At 38.3% G+C, this 27,895-nt stretch overlaps 1 protein-coding gene across 3 annotated transcripts; it reads right to left on the bottom strand.

Annotated features, from left to right (window-relative positions):
- Positions 1–4,384: 4,384 nt before the first annotated feature.
- TMEM33 (transmembrane protein 33) lies at positions 4,385–18,380 on the bottom strand. 3 transcript variants are annotated; one of them, XM_026846751.1, is made up of 8 exons: positions 18,308–18,380; positions 18,158–18,221; positions 17,032–17,126; positions 16,410–16,597; positions 15,397–15,464; positions 14,279–14,412; positions 12,307–12,390; positions 4,385–10,978 (listed from the first exon to the last, which is right to left on the bottom strand). In XM_026846751.1, exons 2-8 carry the CDS (start codon positions 18,212–18,214, stop codon positions 10,849–10,851), a joined length of 756 nt encoding a protein of 251 aa, XP_026702552.1. In that variant the 5' UTR covers positions 18,215–18,221; positions 18,308–18,380; the 3' UTR covers positions 4,385–10,848. The 3 variants fall into 3 exon arrangements, with proteins under 3 accessions (XP_026702552.1, XP_026702553.1, XP_026702554.1); XM_026846752.1 differs by lacking the exon at positions 18,308–18,380 and having other exon boundaries at positions 18,158–18,298; XM_026846753.1 differs by lacking the exon at positions 18,308–18,380 and having other exon boundaries at positions 17,032–17,130; positions 18,148–18,221.
- Between the last annotated feature and the right edge of the window lie 9,515 nt (positions 18,381–27,895).

The following is a 27,895-nucleotide window of genomic DNA, read 5'->3' as shown; positions in this document are numbered from 1 at the left end:
CGCACCAGCCTCTAGCTGCGGCTCGGCCCTCCCGGCCCCCCGCCTCGCCCGCAGGGAGGCTGCCGGGGGCGCCTCCTCCTCCTCGGAGCTGCTCACTTAGCGCTCCTAGTACGAGCTGGTGTGTGTGACGCGTGTCTGCGTGCTGACTCTGTTAGCACAGGTAAAACCGGGGAAGGGTGTTTCTCTAAATAAACATCTCGCAAGCATGTTTCACTGTTATGTGAAAATACTTTTCCCCTACCCCAAGATCTCCCCTAAAATGTGCTTCCCGGCTCAGTGCTGATAAAACAAGGTCTAATAAACACCTATTCCTTTCTCCGGAGAGAGTGAGCATGCGGTCGGAGGGTGATGTCTTGCAGCGATCCCGGCCCTGCTGCGGCATTTCAGCTCCCCGCGCCTACAGTCCGGCTGAGGACCACACATGTACTTAGTCCCACTGGCATCCGATTACACTTTCGTTAAAAAAAAAAAGCATTTGGGCAATTGTTAACATTTTTCCAGAACAGCTTTGCTATTAGGTTATGTGCCTCTTGACAAAACATCTGTCTTCCTTTTCTTCATTTGCACACTGGGAGGAACATGGGAGCTCACCAGAAGTTAGCTTGACAGGGAATTTGGATAATTAATGTACCTGATAATCTATAAAGCATTTGATCACTGAGAATTATTACAGTGCCTGTCTTGAACATACCCAATTAGATTTTGAACAAGGTTTGCTGGCACATAACTTCTTTACCAGCCAGCTAGTGATTAGCATTGCCAATAGAAGTTTTCTTAGAAGGCCAATGGAGGCATATTGAAGTAAAATACTTGCATAAAATAATTAACATCCGTCTTCCCTGTAGTCCAATCAAGCCATACCAGGTGAATCAGGAATATTGCAACAGATGGCTGTATCATTAAGTTATAAATGTATAGCAATGAAGTACTAAATTGACTGCAAGTTGTAAAGTAGCAAAGGTGAGGTCAATTCACCAATTTTAGTTGGGGGTCTTACATGCAGCTGATGTATGTTTTGCTATCTGCTTATTATTTTGGCAAGAGCCTCATGTTAAAAAAAAAAAAAAAAAACACATGAGGTTAACAGTTCCCTTTATTTTCCCTACATAAAGATGTCTGAAAGAATATAGAAATTCTTGAAAAAAATTGTAATTCCCAAAGTCTGTTATAATCTGGAAAAAAATGCTAACTGTTCCATCACTTCTAAAAATAGTTATCTTTAGGTTTATCATTTCCTATCCAAAACTAAATTGAATTACTAAGCTATTTCATATTATTTTATCCAGCTGAGTAACTGAATTTACGTTGTCTGGTTGTGTTGTTGTAAATATGAAACAGGAAGGAAAATAATAAACTTGGAATACCACAGACAAATTAAGAGATACTGCCAGTGTGGCAGTCAACCAAGATTTACATGATCAAGGGTTCTACATGAACCTTTCTATTGATAAACACTGAAACCTGAGGAAGGAGGCAAAGAACAAGCAAAAGAGCATCAATAACAGCCTATTCAGCACAGCTGTCCCACGCACGGGGGCTTCTGTGCCATCTGAACCTCTGCCTCGGGGACAGAGGCTGCCCATATACCTATCACATGAAGATCTTTATATGCTGCTTGTAAGAAGTGGGAGGCTGGCTAATCAGGGTAATTTCCTCAAGCATCCTTTTGCAAAAAACTCTAGAACATTGTTGTATAAAGCCTACCACCTTGCCAGTAAAAACTTATTAAGTTGCTTTACCAGGTCTTCAGGAAGAATGCATGCTGTGTGGGTACAACCTTTTAAGATTTAGAACCTGTTTTATGGAGACACTTGAAGTTTCTTGATCTGTAAGCAGTTCTAAGTAAAGACAAGTGAGTGGATTGAAATATAGACCTTTGGTAACATTTTAACTTGTTCCTGTTTATTTAAAAGAAATAACTGACTGGATTATTCAATCTACAACAGCACATCATGATGAAATTTTCCAATGCTATGGCCTAGCAAGAACTCTGATATGAAAAGGCTAATACACAGTGAAGGTCTTCAGTGTTCCTTATAAGAGCAGTTATGCAATATAAAGCCAATTAGAATATTTTTGAATCTGAAATTCATTAAAGATTTCAAGTTCATACAGTGGAGGAGACTTGCAATGTCCCCAGATCAGCAGCATGAGCTGAGGTAATAACAATATAGTTTAAATTACTCTTTGGGATTCTCATAATATCCTGCCTTTTATCCTTCATACAGCATAGCAAGGTTTTTAAAATGAAGACTGTTTTGATTTTGTACGTTTTTATGATCCTACACATACATTGTTAACACTAAGCAAACGCAGACTGACAGTTCAAAAAAAGAAGGCATGAATACATTAAGTGTCCAGTGATCTCAAACAACATTTACATCTTTCAGGTAAAATAAATTAACAGAAAAAGAAAAAATATTAATATTAAATAGCAGGCAGGCACATGAGGAGAATGACTCTTCCAAAGCACAAAATGGTGAATCTGTAGAAGTCTACATAGCACCACACAATCACATACATCTGTAAACTTATTTAATGGTTACTGGGTCAAAGATCAACATAAACTAGAACTATCTTTCATTTCTAGCATGCAGATAAGTGTTTTCAATTATTCACATGAACACCAGCAGAGTCATTTAGAGTTTATTGAACAGTGTGCAGCAGTGCTCCATCAGCCCTTTCAACCCCAGCACCAGCCAGGCAGCTAGTGACCACCTGCTGCTGCTGGAGCAGCTTGCAGTCCTCTTGCAGCACAGGCAGGCAACCCCATCCCTTCCTTGGGAACCCAGGTGACACATGCTAGATCCTCTGGGAGGCTAAGCTGACATCAATAACACAGAATCAGTTGAAGTGGCATTACAATAAAGCAGAAAGAGGGAATTCCAGAAGAAAGGGTTTCACAAGAGCAGACAACAGCAGAAGATAAAGACAGGTAAAGAATGGAAAGAATATCAGGATGAGGGAAAGATGGATTAAGCTTTCATGGCTAGACAGCAGACTTTGAGGCAGAGATACCATTTGGCCCTTTATTTAGTGCTCAACAGGCTTCAGGACACCATGTGTTGTCTTCATGATTTGGAAACCCTCCATTGCTAAGCGCACTTGGTGCACACAAGAGAACTTGGCAGGAATGCAGCGCCCACACCAGTCAGGCTCTGTATCCCTGAAAAGACAAGAGCTCATTAGGACTGAGCCTAGAGCAGACATTCCAGTTTGGTTTCATGGTAAATAAATGGTAAACCATCAGGGGATTTGCCTAAACAACCCAGTATGGCTCTGATTTAGCATGCCAATGTAGTAATTCCATTTAGCTACCCAATGCTGTGTTTTCCTAAAGGGAGGCATTACTCTAAAAAAATTTGCTGGGGAATGGAGAGCCACTTGCCTATCTCAACAAAAATCAATGGGAGTCATACTGGGACTTACACAGCTACAATCAAATTAGGAAAAGATTCATAAAACATATATCTAGAAATATGCACTTCATGGTTATTTAGGAAAAAGATATTCCTGGATCAATAATCCCATACCCACACATATAGGAAGGACTTGAACTGTAAAGCAACACTCTAAGCAAAAAGGAATTAGGATTCTGCTAATATAATTACTATGCTTTACAACTGCAAGGATTTGACAATAAGTGTTTTAAGATTTTTATTATGGGACGTTCTCACAGATCATAGGGTCTTCTAGCTTCCCAATCACAACAAATATTTGGAGATGTGAGTAGCTACTTCATTAAAGAAATCTTAATCATAAATCTAATTTTCTTTTAAGACAGATAGATACTTGCAAAGCCAAAGTGCAATAAATTACGAAGAGGCATTATTCTCCTGAGCAACTGAAAAGGAAAAAGACTCCTGTAGCCAACAGACATAAAAGGAGCACATTAAATTACTAAAATGCTTTGCTTCAGTTGCAAGCCAGCCACTAGAGGTCAGTGGTTTGGAATAAAATTAGTACATGGAAGAATAATTCCATTTCATTTCAAATGACCAAATCATATCATGAAATAAAATTTCCAGCCTTTGAGTAAGGAAAAGTAATTCTGAAGGTTAGCAGCACTCATCTTCATTTTAAAGTAGAAAGCTAGTTTAAAATTCTTAAAAACAATACTAGGTATGTAATACATTGATACAACTATTCTTATGCTCTACCGTAGCATCCAGACATACAAACGTAACGGAACTGGAAGAAGCTTCCTCCATCATCAGGTCCAGACTCCTGCTACTCCACCTGTCCTACAGTCTCACATGAACAAAGCAAGGATCAGTTTAAAAGCAGCTTGATTCTTCTGCTTGCAAGAAAATTTGATTATAAGAATGTGAAATTAGCTTGACTAGTACTTTTTAACTGGACAACAGCAGCACCTATGCAGTGCAAAAATCTTCTTCCCTTACAGATGTGTAACACCACAAAGAGAGAAGGCTGACAGAGGGCAGGAAGAGGCTTTTTAATCATAACAAGCAAAGGATTAACATATCCAAATGGCAAAAGACCTCAAAATATTGTGCTTTAGTCATTTATCTGCTGCTGTTAGTATACATACCCACCATCAATCCACAGCACATACACACTGATGCAAGTAAGCATCTTGCTACCTTTGCCCCAGAGTGATGTTAAAACATTTGAAAATTAAAAATGTGAATAGAACTGAATGCTCAAACACATACTGAACTAATGCTTGATGCTATAAGTGTAGTTTTTAAGGTTTCAATATTGCTTTGTATTATACAGTTACACAACTGTTAAAAATGCAAACGAGAATTAAGAAAGTCAACTTCAGATTCCCATCTGCCATTACAAAAAACTTTGCTAATAGTGGTTCCAATTTAAACTTTTTTCACCAAAAGGATTCACAAAGATTTTTGTTGTGCTTTAGTCAGAACCTAACTGAAGTTGCTATAGCAGAAAGTATATTGAAAGGAATTGTAATGGGCAAACATCTGCCATCTGAAAACAGTTTTCTCAGGTTTTCTAGATTAAAAAAACCTTAAATCCAAGGGTGTTAAGATGCTAAACTACAAATATAATATTCTATATGTGTCTTTGCACACAGAAACAAACATATATCAGAACAAAACCCATGCAGTTGCACATATGGTATCTTCCCCTAGATTGCCAATATAAAAATGTAGCAAAGCAACACGGAAAGAAAAGTTTAAAAAAAACCAAAAAGAGCCAAGAAGCCCAGTAACAATACAAACCATAGCAAGTGTTTATGTCTCTACTTTTCCACCACAGGAGCTTCAAACATAACTGCCAAGAACCCATAATTCCACTGCAGCTATTTTCCATTTTAAGTAAACCAAGATCAGCCTGTCATCTCTTGTACAATATGGCAGCATCTGAACATGCTATTCAGTAGTATTTCAATAAAGACTAAATTAGAAATAATTTACAGCTAGAAAACTTAAGTACTATCCAGAGGATACTGATGGTATAAAACCATGAATAGTGAATTGCAGTTTATGAAAGCAACAGAGCACCTCTTCCACGTTCTTGTTTTTTCACCCCATTCTTCTTCCTTTTATTAATTTCTACCTTTGTGAAGGCACATACTCACAAAGCAACCTATGGACCTATGTAATCCCTCCAATCACAGGGAGAGGATTCTTCCCAAGACACATGTGTATAGTCAGCTTTCTCTATTAACTTCTGCACTGAAAATATGGCAGTAAACCAAGCAACATAGGTAATTTTTTTTCACTGGATTTGGTGTTGCCTATGCCAGGTATAAAGCAAAATAGCTCCAATGACTTAAAGAAAGGGATCAGCTTTTTTTTGGTTTTGATATACAGCTTAATCTTCCTTTCGCTCTAGAAAAAGCAAATGAAGCCACAGTAGCTTACTGCATCCTGCAACTAAACATGCAAATAAGCCAAAAAAAACCCCCCACAACACACACCTAGAACATTTAAATGGAAAGCTGTTAGTCAGTAACTCAAACTCAGATATTTGAACTTAAAAACAAATGCTATTTTGCAACACAACATTGGTAATATTTTAAATAAAAAAAAAAAATACAATTTGATTTGAAGAACATCAACAAAACCATAGCTGTATCAATACAGAACACAATTTAATTTGTTTTGAAATAAATATTTGACATACAAAGCACATACAGTGAAAAAGGGTCACAATAAATTACAAATGGAGATACTTGCTCATTCACTGAGAAAAGCCCTTGGTATTTCCAATTTTATACCATCAAATTTATCATTCTTGCTGATTTAAGCACACCACTAAACAAATATGGATCCCTGTGCTTTCTTTCACAGGTACTGGCATGGATAATTTACTGCAGTGATCCAATTTGAAAATCAGTAGGGACCAGTAAATCGCTGCATAAAAGAAAGAGCGAATGAGGTGCTTTTTCCTTAGTGTCAGCAGCCTGCGATTACTGTTTATTAGATTTTCTTGAAAGGACTTCACATTTTCTCAAATATGCAGGAGAACTATATTTCCCCTCTGAGCCCTTACATTAGCATTTTATGCCTCAGTCCTTGAATACAAGTAAAAGATGAATTTTTCAATTCATTTTAGAAGTTTGTACCATCTGGATGGCACAGAACTAAGCAATGAAACTTTCTTACCTGCACAGTATCTGCTATTATCACAGAGCTGGCTTCTGCAGAAGAGTTAATAAGTAAAGCTGACATTTTATGAAAAAGATTTTTGAATCCACATTTAAGATTAAATTCAATTACACCATCCATACTGATAATGAACCTTTGAAATAAAGGATTGCTTAAGGTTCTGTCCTTAAAAGGACATTTAAAACAGCAAGGCCCTGACTATTCCTGTGATTTTAAGAAAATTATAGCACTAGAAAAGTTACAGTACAAAGATAAACTATATATACCAAAATTAGTGTAACCAAATACTTGCACTGAAGCAATTTTAAATTAGTTTCAAGAGATCAGCATACTCTACTAAATCTAGCATGTAAGTGCTTGCAATCTTTTTCTGTTGTATTATTTTTTCTCACCAAAAAGATGATGATACCAGGGGCCATACCTAGCTCTTGCACATGGGAATTGATTTTGACACTGTTTTAAAAGAACATGCTGTTCTAGCTCAATAGTCTTTGCTACCCTTAATCTGAGCACTGTAAGGTACAGTACTTTATGAAACTGTTTAAGCAGCAGTATCTTTTTGGAAAGAGGACCAAGTAGTCATAGCTGGTATAAAACAAGTCAGTTCCCCCTGATGTTTGTCCAACTCTTTTTTTCTATTTCCTGCTCTGCCAGAGCTCTTGCATCGCCTCAGACAAGTGGTCTTTCCTTCCATGCCTCAGTTCCTATCTGCAAAAAGGACAAGAACTGCGCTTCCTCAATTAACAAGGGATCTGTACAGCAAATGTTGCAATACGGGTGCCGAACAATAAAAAGGTTCAACACAGACAGTACAAAATAACCAGCTACATTATTTGCTAGACAGTACTATCAAATATATAGTTAGCAACTAAAAAAAACTGTTGGAACAAATAGTGGCTCATGATTATAATCCGTAACAAAATATTAATGGATATTGCTCCCCTTGAACATCCATCAAGAAGAGCGCAAAACATAAAATTGACAGCACAAAAGTGACAATGAAAGTATAACATTCAAGACAATAAAGGAAAGGACATGCATTAGAAAATTACTTTGTGTGTAAGAAATCCCAACTGGCATCAGCTTCTCCAACAGACCCAGTAGGTCCTAATGCTTTATTCATCTACAGGTGAGAACAGTCAAGTCTTATGCTGGACCACTTCTACAGCAAACTTGTGCACAGCAAGGGGCAGGTCTACCCACAGAATCTATGCAACAGCACATCAACTTATGAAAGCTAAAATAATAAAAACAATAACCAGCATGATTTATACCAGTGGAAACAATGACCACATCAGGTAAACAGTAGGACAAAAACTTTTCTGCTTCACATTTGGGATTGACAGGCATTTTAAACAGTTGCAAAAATTTCTCTTAACACAGACTTCTGTTACAGTCTCTGCATCACACCTAGCTGTTGAAAACACAGCAGCACAAACACACAGGTCTTTTCACCAGCAAAATCTCAAATTATTAGGACACAACCAGCATTTCACATATTTAATTTAATTGTTAGTACAGAAACCATCACAAAGTGTGGTAAGAAAGCACAGAATATTTTTGCCAGCACTGAGGAAACTCAGTATTATCACTTAGGCAGCCTAAAGGCTGCAGTAAAAATTGAAGTTGATGCACACTGCAGGTCAGCTGCCCTATTTATTCTACTTGGAAGTTATTCTTACCTCATTGTTCCACATTTTCTTGGCACGTCAGAGAAGTTTTACCAGGCCATAAGCAAAATCCAGGTCTCATTTGTTAAGCAACTCCTTGCAAAGCCAAGAATACACTACTAGCCAAATCAAATCAAATCCCATTTCTGAAACATCTTCCTCCACTTGATCCATTTTTAAGACTTAATAGGAAGAGTTAACAAGAAATTCAGCATTCACATATAAGCTCTACTTCATGACACTGTCTTCCAACTCTCCTACTGAAATTTCACTCTCTTATTCCTTTTAATCTTCCTCATCCACTCAGAGTCAAATCTCAAGACTTGCATCCTACAGTTACAGTTGCAATCAGATCCAATTTAAGCTCCTCTCTAATTTAATAACAGCATAAAATTAAAGGAACACTAGACTGCCCACATAACAGCAGTCTTGGAGCACAAAAATTTTCTCAGAAGTAACACAGCATTTTGCTTACAGTAATTACAGAAGTATTCATTTGTCTTCCACTCCCAGTATGGAGAACCAACTTAGATGACCAAATTAGTTTTTAAATCAGTGGTGCAAAAAGCTGAACAGTCTGATGTCACCACTCAAAAAGTATACCATGTAACATGAAAGAGGATCTAGTATAGTGCTGAAGAACTTAAATGGTAGTAAGTAGGTCTAGATTTCTGCTCTGCTTAGATACCATTATTGCAGTGCTTATTCTCGGGTAAAGTATTGAAGGAAAGGGTCATAAATTATTGCACTTTAGAAGGCAATAGTTCAGAAATGCACAAGACATTATGTCCCCATTAAGAAGCAGCAGTGGGGAACAGAAGAACATGCACACATACACACAAAGACAGCATTCTGCTCAACTTCCAGGTTCAAGCATCAGTACATTGTTAGAGAAAATAAGCTTGAAGAGCCTAGCAAATTACATTTAACACTCCTTTTATTGCAGTAGAAATTTTAGTTTTTATAAAATCCTCAAATTACAGGATATACATATAGTGAATCTTGTTGCAAGTCTTTAGCAGCTGTAGAGCATTACTGCATGCAGTTGCTTCTGCAGTGTGCAAATATTCTATGAATAGCTAATCATGTTCAGAGAGCAAGACAAGTAGTCAAAGAATATTCAATCACCTATTGGTTCATAAATACCAAGAGGTTGAGCAAAAAATGAAATAAGTTTATAAACACATGGTTCTGATCTAACAAACTAATACAACTGGGAAGTCTGAATGATATTCACATCACAGACAGGATAACTCAATAGTTACAGGAAAATACTTTGCTTCAAGACTGCTTTCAGAAGTGTTTCATGTAAGATTTCTCTGGCCAGGGAGTAGTTAAGTACAGTGCTACACAAGTTTACAAAAAGCCAATGAAACCCATTTAATTTTATGCAATTAGAATACTAACTACAGAAGATCAGGCAAACACTTTGCCTTGAATTTATGGAAAAAAGTTGTGTTCAGACAGACAGTATTTTTTTCCACGACCTACCCTTCAGCTGCTGGGTGAATGCATAATCACTCTATTTAATATTCACTTCTGTAGTCACGACACTGACTTCAGATCAATCAGATGAATTTATGCCAAAAATTCTACACCCATTTGTTTCAGAAGCTGTCTAAACAGGTGTAATCCTTTATGCAAATTTCCCATCACAAAAAGTCTCAGAAACTGGAAGAACAATTTATACAGAGCTAACTACAGATTAATTTTCTATAAAGCTGACATGCTTGAATTACTGCAGTCTCACATTTGTGTAGACACAAGAACCAACCTGCAATGATTCTGCAAAAGTTACTTTGTTTACATTGATTAGTTCACTTAAGGGATGGTTGAAAGTTTAAGCAGTGCATCTTAGTCTGAAAAACCTACAAGTCAGCAATTTGGCTTGGTAAAACATCTTGTTATGACAAGATAACTGCACAGAGTTTTCCGTGATCAGAGTCTTGATATTTCTTCCAACAATGTAATGTAAGACTGTGTCCCAAGGTAGAAACTCGGAATAGATCTTTTTAAGCAGTATTAATAAAAATAGCCTCTCCTTCAGAAAAGGTGTTAACTATGTCAGCTTGATAGATTTTAGTCCCTTTTGTTAAATTCAGAGGGCTGTATTTTTACATTGAGTAATTTAGACAAAATGGTTCTACAGATACATTTAGTAAGCAGAAGAATACTGTCCAAAGTGTACTGCATAGGTATGTGTACCAACTACTATCCACTGGAAACATCGTACAGTAGCTATAGTTCCAACTAGCGTAAGCCAGCTGAGCACAGACAAAGTTTTAATCAACCTCAAACAATCCTTGGTTCATAGAAAAATAATTCCATATGACTGGGCATGTTTTGGATAGGATGCAGCTATTTTTTTTTTTTCACCAATTATCGATACAGCACAGTAATTTTAAGTTTCCATGACTTGCTTTTGATATGCTAAATTTTGTATTATCTCCAAGAAAAGCATATACACATTTTTACACAGCCTGGAGTGAGATCAGTGTAAAACCAGGAATTTATCAGCAGCAGCAGAAGTGCCAGCTGCTCATAATGTTCACAAAACACAAGTGCCTGAAATCTGGCTATGCAACAGTTGGTGCCAATCTGCTTATAAAGGAAATGCTGCTGAGGCATAGTCTTCTTACAAAAACAGGGCATGAGGGCTTCATTATTAAATGTTCAACAACAATCCTCAGCTCAGTGAAGAGAGTCCTGAAAAATCAAATATAAAGAGAGTTTTAAAATTCTACAGCATTTATCAGAAATATCATCTATAACATTTTCATTCACTTAACACCCCACACACTCTAGTTAACAAGTTCTTTAGATCAACTCAGTGTTGCAATATCTTGCAAGAGCTTCAGAATTCTTGTCTTTTAAAGATTAACATTTTAATTAGCTTTAGTTCAGCAGCTTCCAGCTGAATAAAGACAGCAGATAAAGTCCACCTTCAAGAAAAAAAAAACTATAAAGAAAAAAGAAAGAGTAATGCTTTATCAGAAACAGTGTAAGGAGCTGGGAGGTAATTGTCCGTTTGCACTGCTTCTTGCCAGAATGCAAGAACCCTGCACTCTAGAAGCAACTATTAGCAGACAGACATGAAAAACAAAACCAAAGCAGTTTCCCTTAAAACTACATAAATGCGAGCAAAACATCTTGGATAAACTACTTCTATTGAAGGTTAGTTTTAGTATTGCACAACTCAAAAATATTTTAAGATACCAAAGTAGTAAAGCACCTTCATGGATTTTTTTTTTTTGGTTAAAAAAACACATGTACCAAGATGGAGCAATTGATTTCTAGCATTAAGTCTATGATTCTCAGACCTGTCTTTGCATACCATGGCAGCCAAACCCACTTCCTTGGTATTTCTGCAAACCATTTTCTGATTGAGCAGTGATCAGATGGAAAACTATGTTCACAAAATCTTACACTATCCAAACACTTATCATAGGAAGAGTTCTGAGGAAGCACTAACCTGAGCAAATCCTCATAGAAATATTTATGGTTTCAAAGTTTAAAGTAATAGTATTGGCTCAACTTTCAAATAAAATCAATAAGGTTCTGTTTCAATTATAATTAACCTGACTTACAAATCTAACTAAAGGAGATAATGAACATGTTTAATATCATCCACAGGTTTTTTTTAATCTGTCAACATTCCACAAGTTCACAAGTGTCTGTTCATGTGGAAACATAGCCTCAGCCAGACCTGGAATCTAAAAATAAGGGTATTGTTCTGGTAAACTGTTGCAGAACAATTAAGATTTCTTTCTCCCAAAGCACAGTTTCAGTTGCACAAGCCTGTTCTAAAAGTTCCCATTAAAGGATAGTGGTACATTTCAGAAAATTTCAGTTACATGGAATAAATCTAACCTTGAATCAGCTGTTTTTTAGCATCCAGGTGTACTCCACATTCTATAATTATCATTTGCAGACTTAGTATTATGAGTTATACATTCATTTCAGAATGAAAGATTTCTGAATGCCTAGACACCATACAGTTAAACATTAGCTTCTGAAATCAATTTAGTGCTTACCGACAGTATGGATTTCGCCGAGAGGAGTAGCGTAATGTAAGAAATCTATAGTAAATGAATGGCTGGAGCAGGCTCCCTTGCCCACTGAAAGAACAGAAAGTAAGAGTTTAATACCAAATAACAAAAAAACCCAGGAATATTCCTAGTAAGAGCAAGCAAACTACTTAGGCACAAAAGAAACTAGATTGCAGTCATACTGGTTCAGATAATCTAGATCTGACAAGTACACAACCATACACTTACAAAAGTAGAAACTCACCTTATAGAATAAAACTACTCAATGATGCAGTTAAAGAAGTGCTGTTCTTGTACTGATTTTATATTTATGCAGGTTTTTTTACATGCCTCATTTCTAGTGGTAGGCAAAGAATCACAGAAGTGACAGTGAACACCTGTTCAGCATTACAGAAAAGCTTGCTGGTCAAGCACAGAAATTGGCTGACGTAAAAAGTCTAGTTACAGCAAGCTTTTTCAGTTCTAATTGTAGCACTCTGAATAGCTGGACCATATTTCTAGTATCTTTCCCAAGACTTCTCACACTGTAGACTATTACAGATGTATTGAGACAATAATGCCAAGCTAATAACTGACTATTCCAGTCACAATGAAATTGGGTTTTGATACTTTACAAAGCTGCTGTTTCACATGATGGTGCTAATATAGTGAAAGGGTAGCATATAAGCCATACATAGCAAAGCACAGAAGAAATTAGTTTAAAGACTGAAGCTTCTTTATACAACACAAAAAGCTCTGTGTGAAGCTGAATGTAACAGTTCCAGTAACTAGACCTCCTTCAAGTATGAGCACTATCTTTACCCAGAAGCAAAAATATGAAGTGAAAAGGAAAGTAAGCTACAGGAGGGGGAAAAAAAGGAAAACTTGCACCTGTGCAACAGTATTTACAAGCAATTTAATATGCTAAAACAGTTTAAAGAACAAATTCTCACAGTAGCTGTGTTTAACTATTATACAATTTTAAAATTTGGTATGTGATCTTTTATAAGCTTTCGTATCTACTAGATGACATATGAAGCAGCAACACTTCACATACTGAATTCTCCAGAGAGAGGGGGGAAAAAAGTTTTCCTAAAGAGAAGTTTAAAGCACTTCGAGTTTCAGATAACTTGATACAGAGTGTGTCTGTCAGTTGGTAGGTAGCCTTAAATGAAGTGGAATCCTTCAGGGCTGGAGCACTGAAGTGTTCAGCTGACATATCAAAAGATAAAAACAAATTACACATTCTATCAGCTTCCCGGAAGATAAGCTGCCTGTGAGTTCACTCAATACAAATGCTCTCACTGTGCTATGACCTGTATAGAGCAAAGGGCGTTATTCACCCTCCAAATATTAAAAGGCAAGGACCCAAACTTCAGTGACAGGCAGGTCATTATGCCTGTATAACTTCAGTAGGATTTCAATATGCATATGCTCAAGACCCCTAAAATGAATTCAACAGGCTGCACAGCAGGCAAAGCCAAAGAATCAAAAAAGAGCCAAGGGTCACTGGGCAGAAGTAACACAGTAACAACATAACCTACTCCTGCTTGCACACTTTTGGCACAATGAAATTTCACGCCACTTAAATTTCTGCAACCTAATATTCAAAATAAGAGTTCACTTCCAATGAAGCTGAAGATCTTAATATTCTGTTACACTGACCAAAATTAAACTTACAGAACAGTGTAAAAGAACACGTCACAGACCTGAAAAAAACCTTTGATTTGACCTAAAAACATCACCCATGGTATGAGAGGGTTTTTTGATGCTCTGTTCTATCAGAGTGAATGTTTTTTTGATTTCATGATGTACCAACTTGAGAAGTCTAGAAATCAAATAAATTTAATTCTAAGTTCAAAACTCGGTCAACCAGAACCATACAAATGGAGATCTGTGACCCACAGAGAACTCAACTGCAAAAAGTAATCCTGTGTAAAAGGTTTCTAATTCTGAAAGTATTTATTGTCATTCTTACCTGAAGAGCATGAAAACTGTAGCTGGCATCAGGAAAATTTCATTGCAAGCAATGAATTTTAGAATATTCTGTTGATTGGCATTCAGTTTCTCTAACAGATTTCTCAGAAAGGGCAGGCTATTTGAACTTCGTGCCTTTAAAGAAGAAAAAGAGATCACCAAAAAACACAGAAGTTACACCTGTCTTCTCTAGCACAAAGAAATCAAAACACCAACAATTATGATTTACAACTAGTTTCAGAATTTTAAGACTAGATCCTTTAAAGGTATTGAGATTAGTATCCCAAAGAAAAATATTGGAAGCCTGAAACTCCGTAACTACAGAGAATTCAATCAAAACCATAAAGCATTGCAATTCCCTTGCTCACCCATATTAGGTTCAACTACAGAGAGATGGCCACAAGCCTTATCCTGTCCTCTAGGAGGAAGTACCTATGGTAGCATGACAGCCCAGTTAGGAACACCAAAGGCTGGAGTTACATTAAGCCACACAAGGCAGTTCAGAGAATCATCTAGGTTGGAAAAGACCTTGAAGATCATCCAGCCCAACCATTAACCTAACACTGACAGTTCCCAACTACACCATATCCCTCAGTGCTGTATCAATGTGACTCTTAAACACCTCCAGGGATGGGGACTTCACTACCCCCCTGCACAGCCCATTCCAACGCCTAAGAACCCATTTTGTAAATAAATACTTCCTAATCCAGTTCACTGAGCAGCAGGTCCAACTGGCAATTATTTTGCTTGGTAGCCTTACCCTGCAGTCTGTTATTCTGCCACTGAAATAGAACATTAAGTTTCACAGGCTATGGTTTAGCTTGAAAAAGACATCTTAAGTTTCAGCTGTTACATAGCATTTGCTTCCTTCAAAGGAGAGCATTTGAAGAAAATGTCAGCTCCAACATATCACTGAGTCATAACAGAAGGGGGGGAAAAAACCCAAAACCACCCAATAAAAAAAAAACAAACCAACGACTTCTCAGATTCTCTGTGCTGAGATTCCATACTACAGTTTCACTCTAACTCCTCTAGTGTAGCTAAAGGAAAACACAGCTGTAATTCAAACCTGTTATAAACCCCCAAGAGTACCAACAGTATTAATCATATCATACTTACATCAAGAACCTTCTTTGTATATGTGGCAGCATGAAGCAAAGAGAATAGCAGAACTGGAAAAATACTCACTGAAGCAAGCGATAAGGAAAATTACAGGCTGCACAAGTGCTTCATTTCTCTGTGATGTTATGCTAACACACAAGTCAGCTTGACAGTTCTTTGCAAGAGGCTGGCTGGAATGACCTATACTGATTAAGACATGTATAGGTCTAACATCTATATTAACAGCTCTTCCCTTCTCTTACACATCTTCCGTAAACATTTTTATTAACTTCAAAATGTGTATGCATAAGTACAACGTACACCATTACACAGCAATGCACTTCTACTGAAATACATTCTTTCTGCATGAGACACACATGAGGCTACCTCTTAAATTACGATCTATCAAACATATGTAGTCATAATATTTTTTAATCAAGATGCAAAAAATGCATTTCTTTACCAAAGAACATGCAGTTGCCAGCCATTCAGATTTTAGAGAGCAAGAACATAGACATTCCTCTGCCAGAGGCATTTTAAGAGTAGGACATGAAGCATACATGTGGCACGAAGAAAAGTCAGCTCTTACATATCACCCTTGACAAGTCAGAGTAAGCCTTTTTTGCAGACATTATCTGTTTAATAACTTACCTGAAAAAGCTACTCTGAATAATTGTGTCTCTACATGATGTATGTCCTAGTTCCAGTGAGAGGTCATATATAAGCCTTATACTGGTAATAAATTAAAAGTTACCAACTTCTCTCAAAGTATCACTTGAGGATAGTCATAAAATCCACTGAAGTTTCAGGGGAAAAAAAATGTAAGTAGCCAGAAAGTGCAGTGCACTAGTTACAGAGGTGATTAATCTGAATATGAATCAATCAACATAAGTGTCTCCTGTTTTACATAGGGCATGCTCTATGAATAGCAAACCTATTCTAGTTTAAACTAGTTTTTCAAAACAGGACATGTGATGAAAAGTTTTTAAGATCTTTATAAACATTACCAGGATGACACAAGTAAAGGATACTTGTAACAGGGTAGGAATTCACAAAGATAAGAGAGTACAACAGGTAGTGGCAGCTGTCCTCCAGCAAAGCCTGGGCCAGAAACGCCCTGCTAAGCTGAAAGTGCGGTAGCCTTTGGTGTAGTCGGAGGGCACTAGTAAGAGCATTTGCCAGCAAGGCACGCTGATAAAAGCTTGCTGCTTCATGCAACCTGCAAATCATCAGAGGAGACGTTACCATAGGAACCAAGTCCCTGCTGAGAAGTCTTCCACCCTTGACAATTGCATCACAACTGCACAATAAAGTATTTCTATTATCATACATAAGCCCTATCACCAAAACACAGTTCAAAAACTGGTAACACCAACTTAATGAAGGCAACAAAGGTAAAACAACTCATTATATTTCTCCGTAGCTACACATAAAAACATGCATTTGCCACTGCTTTACAGTTGCTTGATGCATTTTCCAAACACATCTACAAGTGTTTTAAACCAGTCTAAAATCTGTAAACTGTTCTGACAAAAAACATCCAAGCAAGCTGAGTAACAGAAGTTTAACCTTACATGAAAAACAACTCCATGAAACTGAAGTGTAGTTACTTTGTAAATTTTTAATGCCATTTCACAATATTACAATACATACCCTAGAAGAGGCAGGACAAATAGAGCTGAGCAGTAAACTGTGAACAAGCGGGAAATCCACATTGCTGTATCCAACTTGTTAGCCATCAGAAATTGCTACATTAGAAAAAGAAAAAACCCAACCCCCACAGAAGTTGGTATCTTAATATTTGCATACAATATTCTTCCCTTCGATATGAAATTACAAGTCTTTCTCCTGCCTTGAATAGAAGTAAATACCACCTTTTTGTGCCATGATAACTTACGTGATGGCACTAACAACATGAAAAATAGCTAGGCTTCCTCAGAACCAAAAGGCTCCTTTGTACACTGCAACTAGATGCAGCAGTAAAATCTTCTGTGGAGGTAGTTCTTCTATACAAACCAATCACACTAAATAGTCAGCTTCAAATATATTATAATGCAAGGTCTTTAGACCTGACTGACTTTTGCATCTATTGCTTTGAGGTTCCTTTTAGAATACACTGCACACATCTGGAGCTAAACCTCCCCAATTTTTACTGAGGGGAAAAGAAGAGGAGGTCAGGTAAAGTTAGCATAAATACATCAAAAGAAAGATGGCATCATAGAGGCCTACTGTTCATGGCCTCAAAAAAGCAAAAAGCTTTTAACGTTAATGCAGCACCTCTCCTGTCGTTGGGCTCTCCTTAACCACTGTCCCACTGTCCTCCTCCTGAAACACAGCATGCTTTTGGCTATTAGGTTCTTAAGAGTAATCAGCTTCCTTTAACCTAAAAAAGCTCAAGATTTTTTTCTGAATTTGAACCAGCTTTTGAAGACTGCTCTTTCCTCTGTGTTCCTAGACCCTTCTTATGAAAGGGACCAGAAAACAACCTAACTAACCTGCAAGCATCTTCATATCATAGAACTGCAGACAACATATAGCTGCTGCCACACGGAATTATCTTTAATTGAGACATTTTCCAAGAACGACGGTGCAGCAACAGAACATTTTCAATCAGAAATTGAAAGAGTCACTTCCCCGTACTCGGGCGAGCAGTCGGCCATACTGCCGTTCCAGCAGGACCCTCCCAGCAACACATGCGGCGCCCGCGTTGCCGAAGAAGCACCGTGGCCGGCCCAGGACCCTCACGCTCCCGCCCGCCCCACGGCCTGGGGCTCCTTACCACGGCTCCGCCGCCGGCCCCGCCTGGCATGGGCCCATTCTGCGTGGAGTCCGCCATGGCCAACCTGCGGGGAGAGAAGCGCCTCAGCTAGAGCAGGGATGACCACAGCCGCTGCCCCCCGAGTTCCCGAGGGGGCCGCCCGCGACCCACCGCAAGCACCACAAACGGCAAACCAGCACCGCCGCGCGCCCGCCGGATGCGGCCAAACGTCACTTCCGGGGGCCCCGAGGCCTGCCGGGTAATGTAGGCCCAGCGACGCGACACTCCCGACCGCACCTGGTGACGTCACGAGGCCTTTCCGGGGAGCGGCAGCTCCTTGTGTTTGGGAAGGCGCCTGCTCGTCAGGGATTGTTGAGGGGGAGACTCGCCTCTTTCTCCGCCACAGCCCCCTGGTGCGGCGTCTTGCCAGCCTCCGGGGTCCTTCTGCCCACAGCAGGCCCAACCTCTGCGGCTCAGCTCGCCCTGTAGGGTCTGCACAGGGATACTTCTGTGTTGTGACAGTAACAGCAGCAGCATTAGCGTGCGCTTCGGCACTGCTCCGGGGAGTGCTTTGCGCACCGAGACCCAAACAGGCTTTCCAGAGCCATTTAGCGAGATACTGTCTTAGTGCTGTGCGTCGGCAATGTAAACAGGAATCATAAAGTCCCAGGTCCACAGCTGGGGACTCTCTGGTTCTTTGATGGAGTGGTAGCACCATGATGTCACACAAAAATGATGCAGTGCACAAATATCATGCCACCTTAGGCTGTGTTCACATATTTCATTATTATTGGTTCCATGTAATGTAAAAAGGAAAAAAAAAAAGCGCCTCTTCAAATCTGTGTGTGCCCAAACATTCATACTGTGAGTGGTATTACATTAAAATTCAGCAGCTTTGAAATACTTTTCTAAAATCTTTGGTCAAATAATGGTTAAACAAAGATAAGGACCTTTAATCAAGCACAGGTACAATGTTGACAGGAGAACCAAGCTGGATAGTGCAAAGCGGAAGCCTCCTGCTAGCTCTGCCACATGTAGCATATGCCATAAACAAGGTCTTGGAAAGGGTTAATCCTCTCTTCATTAATCTGACCCTTGTCTTAATATCGATTTTGGTTTTTAATTGTGTGTGCCAGATAGCCATGCAAACATGTTTCTGTGCTCAGCTGCAACTCTGTAAGTATAACTCGGCTACAGTGGTATCAAAGTAAAAGAAAACAAAGTGCAGGCCTCAAGACTGACACCTTTGACTTTTCTGAGGCTACTATAGTCTCGTGATTTGTACGCCTGGGTTTCCCACGGATGTGCAGCAGGTTCCCCCTTCTGGCAGCGTGGGGTCCAGGACAGCAAGCAATCTGGTCCAGTTTCTAATCATTCCCAGATGCTTTTGATTACTCTTCAGCAGCAAAAAGGGGTATTTTTGTGACCAAGGATGTTGGAATCAACATTCAGTCAGCCTCATTTCTGGGTTATGATGATTGTGATGGATGGTACACTGTTTGTTCATCAAAATCAGTGAAAAGACAATGGAAAGGTGAACTGACATATGAACTATTGCACATTATATAAAACTAACAGCAAGTGCTTAACTGAACTAACATGATAAAACGATATTGTGTAAAAGAGTGAAAGAAAGGGGGAGGGAGGGCAACAAGAGAGAGAAGTGTCTGTACTTTATAAAGCATGAACAAGGACGTCCATAAATCTCCTTACTCAAGACCAGTAACGAGCCTAGACTGATAAGAGCACTGCAAGCTTGTAAAATCATCACATTCCAGGTGAAGGGTGAAAAGTACACTGTGAGGAGGACCTACGGCCTTCCTCTTGAAGACCACCGCCCATGATTTGAAGACCCTGGCCTGTAATTTTCAGCAGCATCTGTGCAAGTGTAAAGGACTGATAAGCTAATTACCGTACGAAGTGGGAGTAGGCGGGTTTAGGTAATGTATATGTATAGGCATATAATGAATATACAATGCTTTGTAGTATAAAATTAAGACAAAATTCCTTGAGAGATGCGGGCCGTTGGAGCAGGAGACTCCCCAGCCACCCAGCGCTGTTTTGCTTGTTGCCGCTTGTTAAATAAAGAAATTGGAAACTCTGACTCAGCCAATTTTAAGAAGTCAGTTTATAACAATGATTAAACTGGGAGATTGATTGGAAGAGACTCAGGAAGACATCAGTGGAATGTGTAATTAAGTATGTTGACAGGGAAGAAGCAAAAGAGTCAGCTGATAGGGATTCTAATACGGTACAATTACAAGTAAACTAAGGCTTTAGGCTAATTAACCCTTTCTAAATTGAAGATGCAGAACCTGATTTTCCACTTCTTTCTCCAACCACTCATCTCTTGCTAAAGTGGCTGTGAAGTAGGTACAAGAACTACCTGCTATTTTGGAACCATGTTTCTACAGATGGCGGCTCTAGTAAATAGCACTAGAGAATTAGGACTCTCGGCGTGTCTGCTGGGTGTTCTCAAATGTATAATAAAAAGACTGACAAACATTTATGCTAAACAAAAATTAAGGCTTTGAATATAGCCCCAGTAAATTAACCATTACCAGGCTGTTCTATTACAAAAGAAAATATTAATATATCCAAGAGATTTATTTAGATGCAACTGAAATGTGGAAATACACATAGAAGGCCACCAGATGTTTAAGGCTGCCAAACTGAAATGTCACAAAGGGAAAAGACTGATCAATCTTCAAGTTTATGTATTTCTTAAATGGACCAAGGAAGACAAATCCATGTATGTATGAGGAATGCTTGTTTATCTCTTAGCATCTGTAGTTTAGGAAGGACTGAACACACACACACATGCAAAGGATTCATTTCTAGAGTCTGATTTGCTGTCAGTCATAACACTAAAGTTTGTATTTTCTTTTAGCAAAAGTTGCCTTTTGTCTAAGGCCTAAGATTGGCCTTAATTTCATTTAAATAGAATTACAAACAAATTGTTTGTTCCCAGAAGTTAATGGCTTCAAAAATGCAATACATTTGGAAAACTTAATAAGGAATATCACACTTGGCTAAGGAGTCCTCTTTGGTTTATATCCATTTTTCTTTCCCAAGCTTTCCCCTTCACTTTTGTTCTGCATCTGTGGTCAATTCTTGTTTAATATAGTCTCTCCTGTTGAGCAATGCAAACCACAGTATTGGTCATTTAACTTGAGAGAAGATGTTAGATTATATGTTGAGAAGTCAAGTGTCAGCTATTGGCTTCTCCCTTTCCCAATTCTCCTCTGCTGTAATATTGCTGATTGAGCAGAGAGGAGGAGCAGGAATTGATTCTTGTGTTATTAATGATTTGGTTTCTAACAGTTGTAAGGGGATTCTTCCGGACCATCGAGGCACCAATTTGCTTTCATTGATGATTGATAGTTCAGATATTTAGAAGAGTATCACTGTAATTGCTGAGGACTCATATACCTCATTAGCAGTATAGTCCCATTTCTCCTCTGTGGCAGTCCAACATGATCAGCACAGACATATCTAAAATTGTAACTAAGGTATTTCTCTGTTTCCCCCCAGTAAATTTATAAGCCAATCAGAGAATTATTGGCAGTAATGATACCTGGGGTCAGCTCTCTCTTAATTTAAAAAATTATGGATGCAAAGGGATATATTTTGACCTTTTGAGCCCAGACATATAGACCTACCTCCACTAGCCCACTTTGAAGTCTCAGGAAAAACAAACAAACAAACAAACAAACAAAAAGCCTAAGTATGTCTGTTAAATATATTTTAGAAATATATGAAAGAAAATATGCAATGTTTTGCATTTGTTTAGCTTCAGCTGAGACTCTCCAGACACAGTGCAAGTTTACTTATGCCTCACAACATCACTATTGGTTAGATGTTCAATGATCTTTGGTCAAAAAGGTTAGTAATTTGCTTGTAGGCACCTGAGCAGTAGCACAGCTGGGCTGGAAATGGAATCCACAACTCCTGAGTCTCCACTGCCACTTTCCTTCTTAGTCACTGTGTGTTTTCAGATGAAATCATATGCAAAACTCCGTATGTAATTTGAAGCCAGTTTGAATATGCGAAGAAGGAGGAGGCTTTTGTGGTGTTAAATTAATTACTGAGAACTGGAAATATTTTATAGACAACAATTATTATTAAATAAATTTTGACATCCATAATAAATATTTTATATAACCATTTTTTATATAACCATTATATTTTATATAACCATATTTTGCATTACAGATTGGTTTAAATATTTTTTTATTGTTTTTTTAATAGCATCACCATCAGAAGCATGCAATCTTATGTGGTTTCCAGTGGCCTCAGTTCTGAATCATTTTAACAGAAGCTGATATAGCATTGCTTAGGGGGCGTTCACCACCTTGCAGCATGGAGCACTTGAGGTTCAGATAATGATTTATCTATTTTGTCTTCCTTGATTTGAAAGAAGGTACTGTTGCTAACATCTGTATACAGTTTTCATTTATTTCGAATAAAAGAGAGAACATTCCTCCAAGGTCGATAGGATTGCAGTTCTTCATAGCCAAACTAGCTCCATTATTTGTATCAGTAGTGTATAACGCAAGGCTAAAATAAGTTTTTATGCAAAGTTGTAATGAACAATTTGGTTCTTGTTTGTGGTTATCTCAAGCTGGCTGTCCAAATCTCAAGAAACAATAAAGGACATCGGGTCAATGCCTGTTACATTTTTCAGAAAAAGAAACAGAAGTCTTCTGTCTCTCCCTACCAGATTACTTTGTGATTTTTGCTCGATGGTCTTTAGCAATATCAAACATGGTCTTCTTTCTTTTCCCTCACAGCTGGAGTTTCCATTTACTCACCCTTCCTGGAAGGGTTACCCTTTTAATCACGAGTGCCTTCCAAAAGAGTGAAAAAGAGAAATCACAACCTTCTTAAAGATGTGAAAAATAGGAAGATATTCCTTCCAGTTGTTTTCTGTGTCAACATTTTCATAACTTTCAGCATTTTCATATATCCCTTTGTTATTAAGATATGTGACACAGAACCTGCAAGTGTAAGCTTAAGATGGTACAAAGAACTATAATAAATTCATATAAATATTTTTAAAGATTGGAGGTATGGCACAAGGCTTGGCGTGTGATTGAATTAGAAAGCAGCTTTACCAGTGTATTTTATCTGCAATGTCCAACCCACTAAGGACATGAAAAATATTGGAAACTTAAGGAGGGAAAGAAAGACAGGCAAGTGTTCTTTTAATAAATGCAATGAAGGTTAGGAAGATTTTAGAATTCTGCAGCAAGAGACCGTATCAACAAATGGAGAAACATGGTGAATTATAGATGTGCGCTTTCGACTACCTGTACTGCCTGATTAGAAATACCACATCAGGAAAGATTGATAAGCATCCTCTTGCAAGCTTGAAGAAGTATCTGGAGGTATACTGATCAATGCTGAACTCAGTACTGAGTTGTTGGTAAAAAGTTCCTTTTCTCCTATTAATCAGCAGCTACAAGGGGATAAAAAGAGGACAAGGGACAAAACCCCGAAGCTGGGAGCTTTCCCAAGGAGAAGTTCAATTCATGATGCAAGGAATGTTAGCTGTATGTATATGCATAGAAATGTGCAATTAAATATTCCCTTTCTGAAATACTGTCTGTTATAAGAACTGAGCAAAAAACCCACAAAGTTTGGCAATAGTAATACTCGACACGGTACTGCACTAATAACTAAAGACTAATAAATAACACTATAATGTGTGGTCCAGTCTTTTTTAAGCAAAGATATTAATGAACAGGGTTACGTTTCTGTCACTTATTTAGCATAAGCGGATGTTTGCAGATAATTAATTAGGGTTGCAAGCTGTATAAGCTGAATGAAAATGAACCACCAAGACATTTTCTGCTTCTATGTGAAGGTGACACAAGCCAAAGACTTCCCTTGACATGTGTATCAGTCAGTATGTGGGGAATCCCACCCCAGTCACATACAAAACTTCTCTCACAACTACAGCAAATGTGGGGGGTGCATGTTTTTTGTTCTCTGCACCCCCAAATCTGCCTCTGCTTTCATCCACTAATGTCTTTAGATGTTTGTTCATATCTGTCGGTATCATACATGATCTTAAGATCATTACAAAAGTACCTAGGTGGCAAATGTTTTGCAGGCATACGTAAGAAATCTTTATTAAAATTAGAGAAGGTTTCAGAGATAAGCTTTTGATTTTGGACAGTTTTTACATAATCCAGTATGTCTTCCTAACCAGGGTAGGTTTCAGTGGTCTTATTTATTATATTACACAAATTATTCTTGATCTTTTAACACATACTCCATGTGCTGAATTTTCAAAAATGCTTTGCAGCACAGATAAACTCTGAAATTAGTATCTGCATTTTTGTGAGATCCCATTCAGTAATTAAGACACAGAAAACTGGATGGATGATTACATGATAGGAATCTGTGGAAGTATTTTTAATATTTGATATTAAATTATTTAAACAGTGGACTAACATATCTTCTGTAGACATTTTATTGCTTCTTTTTTTGGAGGTGGTATTTTTATTCATCGGTGTTTATTCATTTATAGCATATCCAATTCCAAACATAGGAGGTAAATTCTCCAAGGGTTCCAGTTTATATAATTAATCCCTCAATTTTTTATTTTATTTTATTCTATATAATTTAATTAGATTAATCCAGGTTTATAATCATTGCCAAAAAAAGTATATGCATATTTTATCCAACTATTTTTTGTGACCACTGATAATCAATAAGAGCTTAGAACTTAGAAAAGATAAAGAATACATGGAAAGACAATCAGGTTAATTAGATTTGTCCTTCCAAACAGTCATAGGTAAAGTCCATCCATTTAAATCTGATCTAATCATGTGCTGAAGTGGCGTGAAATTTAATGAAATCGAACTGTACATATCCCAGAAAATGTTCTTACTGAGAGATAAAAATCCTCAAGGATATCAATTAGTCAGATAGTCTACTGATAAGTCAAGGATAAGTTTCTCACTCAGTCATAAAGCTTCCGATTTATATATTGACCACGGTGACTGGTAATGGAAGTGTACTCTTTGAGGCTCATAATTTCTTATTGAATTCAGTCTTCCATGTTATGACTTTTGCAGAAAAGAGCTATCTTACATTTCTTCTTTGGCAGTCTTTGGTTGCTTATATATAGCCACTAGTAATTACTTTATTAAGAGGGTAAAATTCAGGGAGCTTAGGGTTCAAGGGAGATATCTAGCATTATAGAAAGGAAATTGTAAGCAATCTAGAGAGTCATTATTGGCATGGATGACAGCTTCTGAAATATAATAGTCAATGGTGTATCAGTCAGTGGCATGGGAAGAGAAGCACAGGAAATTCAGGGCATGTGTGTAGAAAACTGTCTGTACTCACTATTGGCTTCTTCACTGAGGTTTAATAAGACTCCTTGCAAGTTATATCATTTAGTCTTGCTGAGATGAATTTTGATGAGTTGCACACTTCTAAAAAGTAAGCAAACATCCTTCATATCATTTTTCTAATCAAAAGATAAAACATTTTTTCTTTAAATCTTCTTTGTCATAGATAAGATTGTTTTACATGACAGTTTGTCCAAGACCACAATGAATAGTTCTTGTCTGGCATCTTTTTTCTGATCTTCATGGATGACATTAGGGAGAGGGCCTTTATTAAAAGCCTTGAAATAATAACAAGTCTGGCAAGCTTGTCATGTGATTCCTTCAGAGTCATTTGTCAGCATCAGGAAACAAAGTGCATATGTAAAGTTTAAAATAATTCTGACAGGAGCCAGAAAAAAGTTCTAGAAGTTCACCTGGTGTGACAAAATTCAATGACTTCATGGGTAATTAATATCCTGGGAAAGATGCTTAAAGGCAAAGGAACCCATCCAGTGCTCCTTGTAATTTCTCTGATAGCCCGCTGGGGAGGCAGAAGCTATGAGAAGATGTACTCAGCAGGTAAATTCATGGTGAGTGAAGTAGGAAAGATATAATTTAGTTTGGCCACCAAGTCATTCATGTTAAGGATTTTAAGCAGTATTCTCAGATTAAAACTGGCAGGGTGGATAAAGGGAAAATAGAAAAAGAAGATGAAAAGGGAAAGGCATAATTTGCACAGTTATTTTAGCACAAGTAGAAAAAATCAGAGAAATTAGGGTATTAAAATAGATAAAGGAACATCAGTCAAGAGAAGGTTGAAGTGTAAAAAAAGCTATAGCGGGTAGTGGGCTTAGTAACAGGAATGTGCTTGAGAAATGGGAGATGAACAAGAAATGAGAGAATACTTTACATGCAGCAGTATATTGCTCGGAGGTAGTGGAATCTGTATCCCTGGAGATTTTCAAGACTCAGCTATGATCCTGCTTCAAGGGGGAGGTTGGATCATCCGGCTCCTGGGATCCCTTCAATCAATATTTGTAGGATTCTGTGAAAAGTGAGGGTCTTAGGCAGCAGAAATGATGAAACTGGAACAACTAGTAATGGGTGTGACATCCACCATTGTCAGGGTACCAAGTACATGATGGAATAGCAGTCACAGTTGTTAAGGAGTACTGAAGGATAAGGGCTTCAGGACTCATAGAAATTAAAGTGATGACTAACAGTGGAGATTAAGAACAGAATAAATGTTCTCAGGAATTCCATTATTATGAAAAATGTTGATTTCTAAGATACAGCTAAAAAAAGTACAGCTTATTTGTAGCCATCTAGTCCTATTCCAAAGTGTTAAAGCTCACAAACTTCCTCATCAATACTGCATCAACAAGCTGAGCTGCTGCATCAATCTTGGTTTTGGAAATAATGCAAATATTGTAAGATAACCGTTTATGAAAATAACCCTGCACTGATCAATGGAAAGTTGATACAGTTTAAAATAAAATGAAGAATAAACAAAAGATCATAGAATGGTTTGGGTTGGAAGGGACCTTAAAGATCATCTAGTTCCAACCCCCTGCCATGGGCAGGAACACCTTCCACTAGACCAGGTTGCCCAAAGCCCCGTCCAACCTGGCCTTGAACACTGCCAGGGAGGGGGCAGCCACAACTTTTCTGGGAAACCTGTTCCAGTGCCTCATCACCCTCACAGTAAAGCATTTCTTCCTTATATCTAATCTAAATCTAACCTCTTTCAGTTTAAAACCATTACCCCTTGTCCTATCACTACACTCCCTGATAAAAAGTCCCTCTCCATCTTTCCTGTGGGTCCCCTTTAAGTACTGGAAGGCCGCTATAAGGTCTCCCTAGAGCCTTCTCTTCTCCAGGCTGAACAACCCCAACTCTCTCAGCCTGTCCTCTCAAGAGAGGTGCTCCAGACCCTGATCATCTTTGTGGCCTCCTCTGGACCCACTCGAGTGGGTCCATGTCGTTATGTTGGACCTCCCAGAGCTGAACACAGTGATCCAGGTGGGGTGTCACAAGAGCAGAGTAAAAGGGGAGAATCACCCCCCTCAACTTGCTGGTCACACTTCTCTTGATGCAGCCCAGGATACAGCTGGCTTTCTGGGCTGTGAGTGCACATTGCTGGCTCATAGTCAGGTTTTCATCCACCAATACCCCCAAGTCCTTCTCTGCAGGGCTGCTCTCAATCCACTTATTGCCCAGTCTGTATTTGTGCTGGGGATTGCCCTGACCCATGGGCAGGACCTTGCACTTGGCCTTGTGGAACTTCACGAGGTTCGCACAGGCCCACCTCTCCAGCCTGTCCAGGTCCCTCTGGATGACATCCCTTCCCTCCAGTGTGTCAACCACACCACAGAGCTAGATATTTATCACACAGTTTAGATATTTATCTAAG

The sequence above is a fragment of the Athene cunicularia genome (genome assembly GCF_003259725.1).
Source record: "Athene cunicularia isolate RWA chromosome 4 unlocalized genomic scaffold, athCun1 chr4_part1, whole genome shotgun sequence".
Lineage (NCBI taxonomy): Eukaryota > Metazoa > Chordata > Aves > Strigiformes > Strigidae > Athene > Athene cunicularia.
This window is presented reverse-complemented; position numbering and strand designations above follow the sequence as displayed.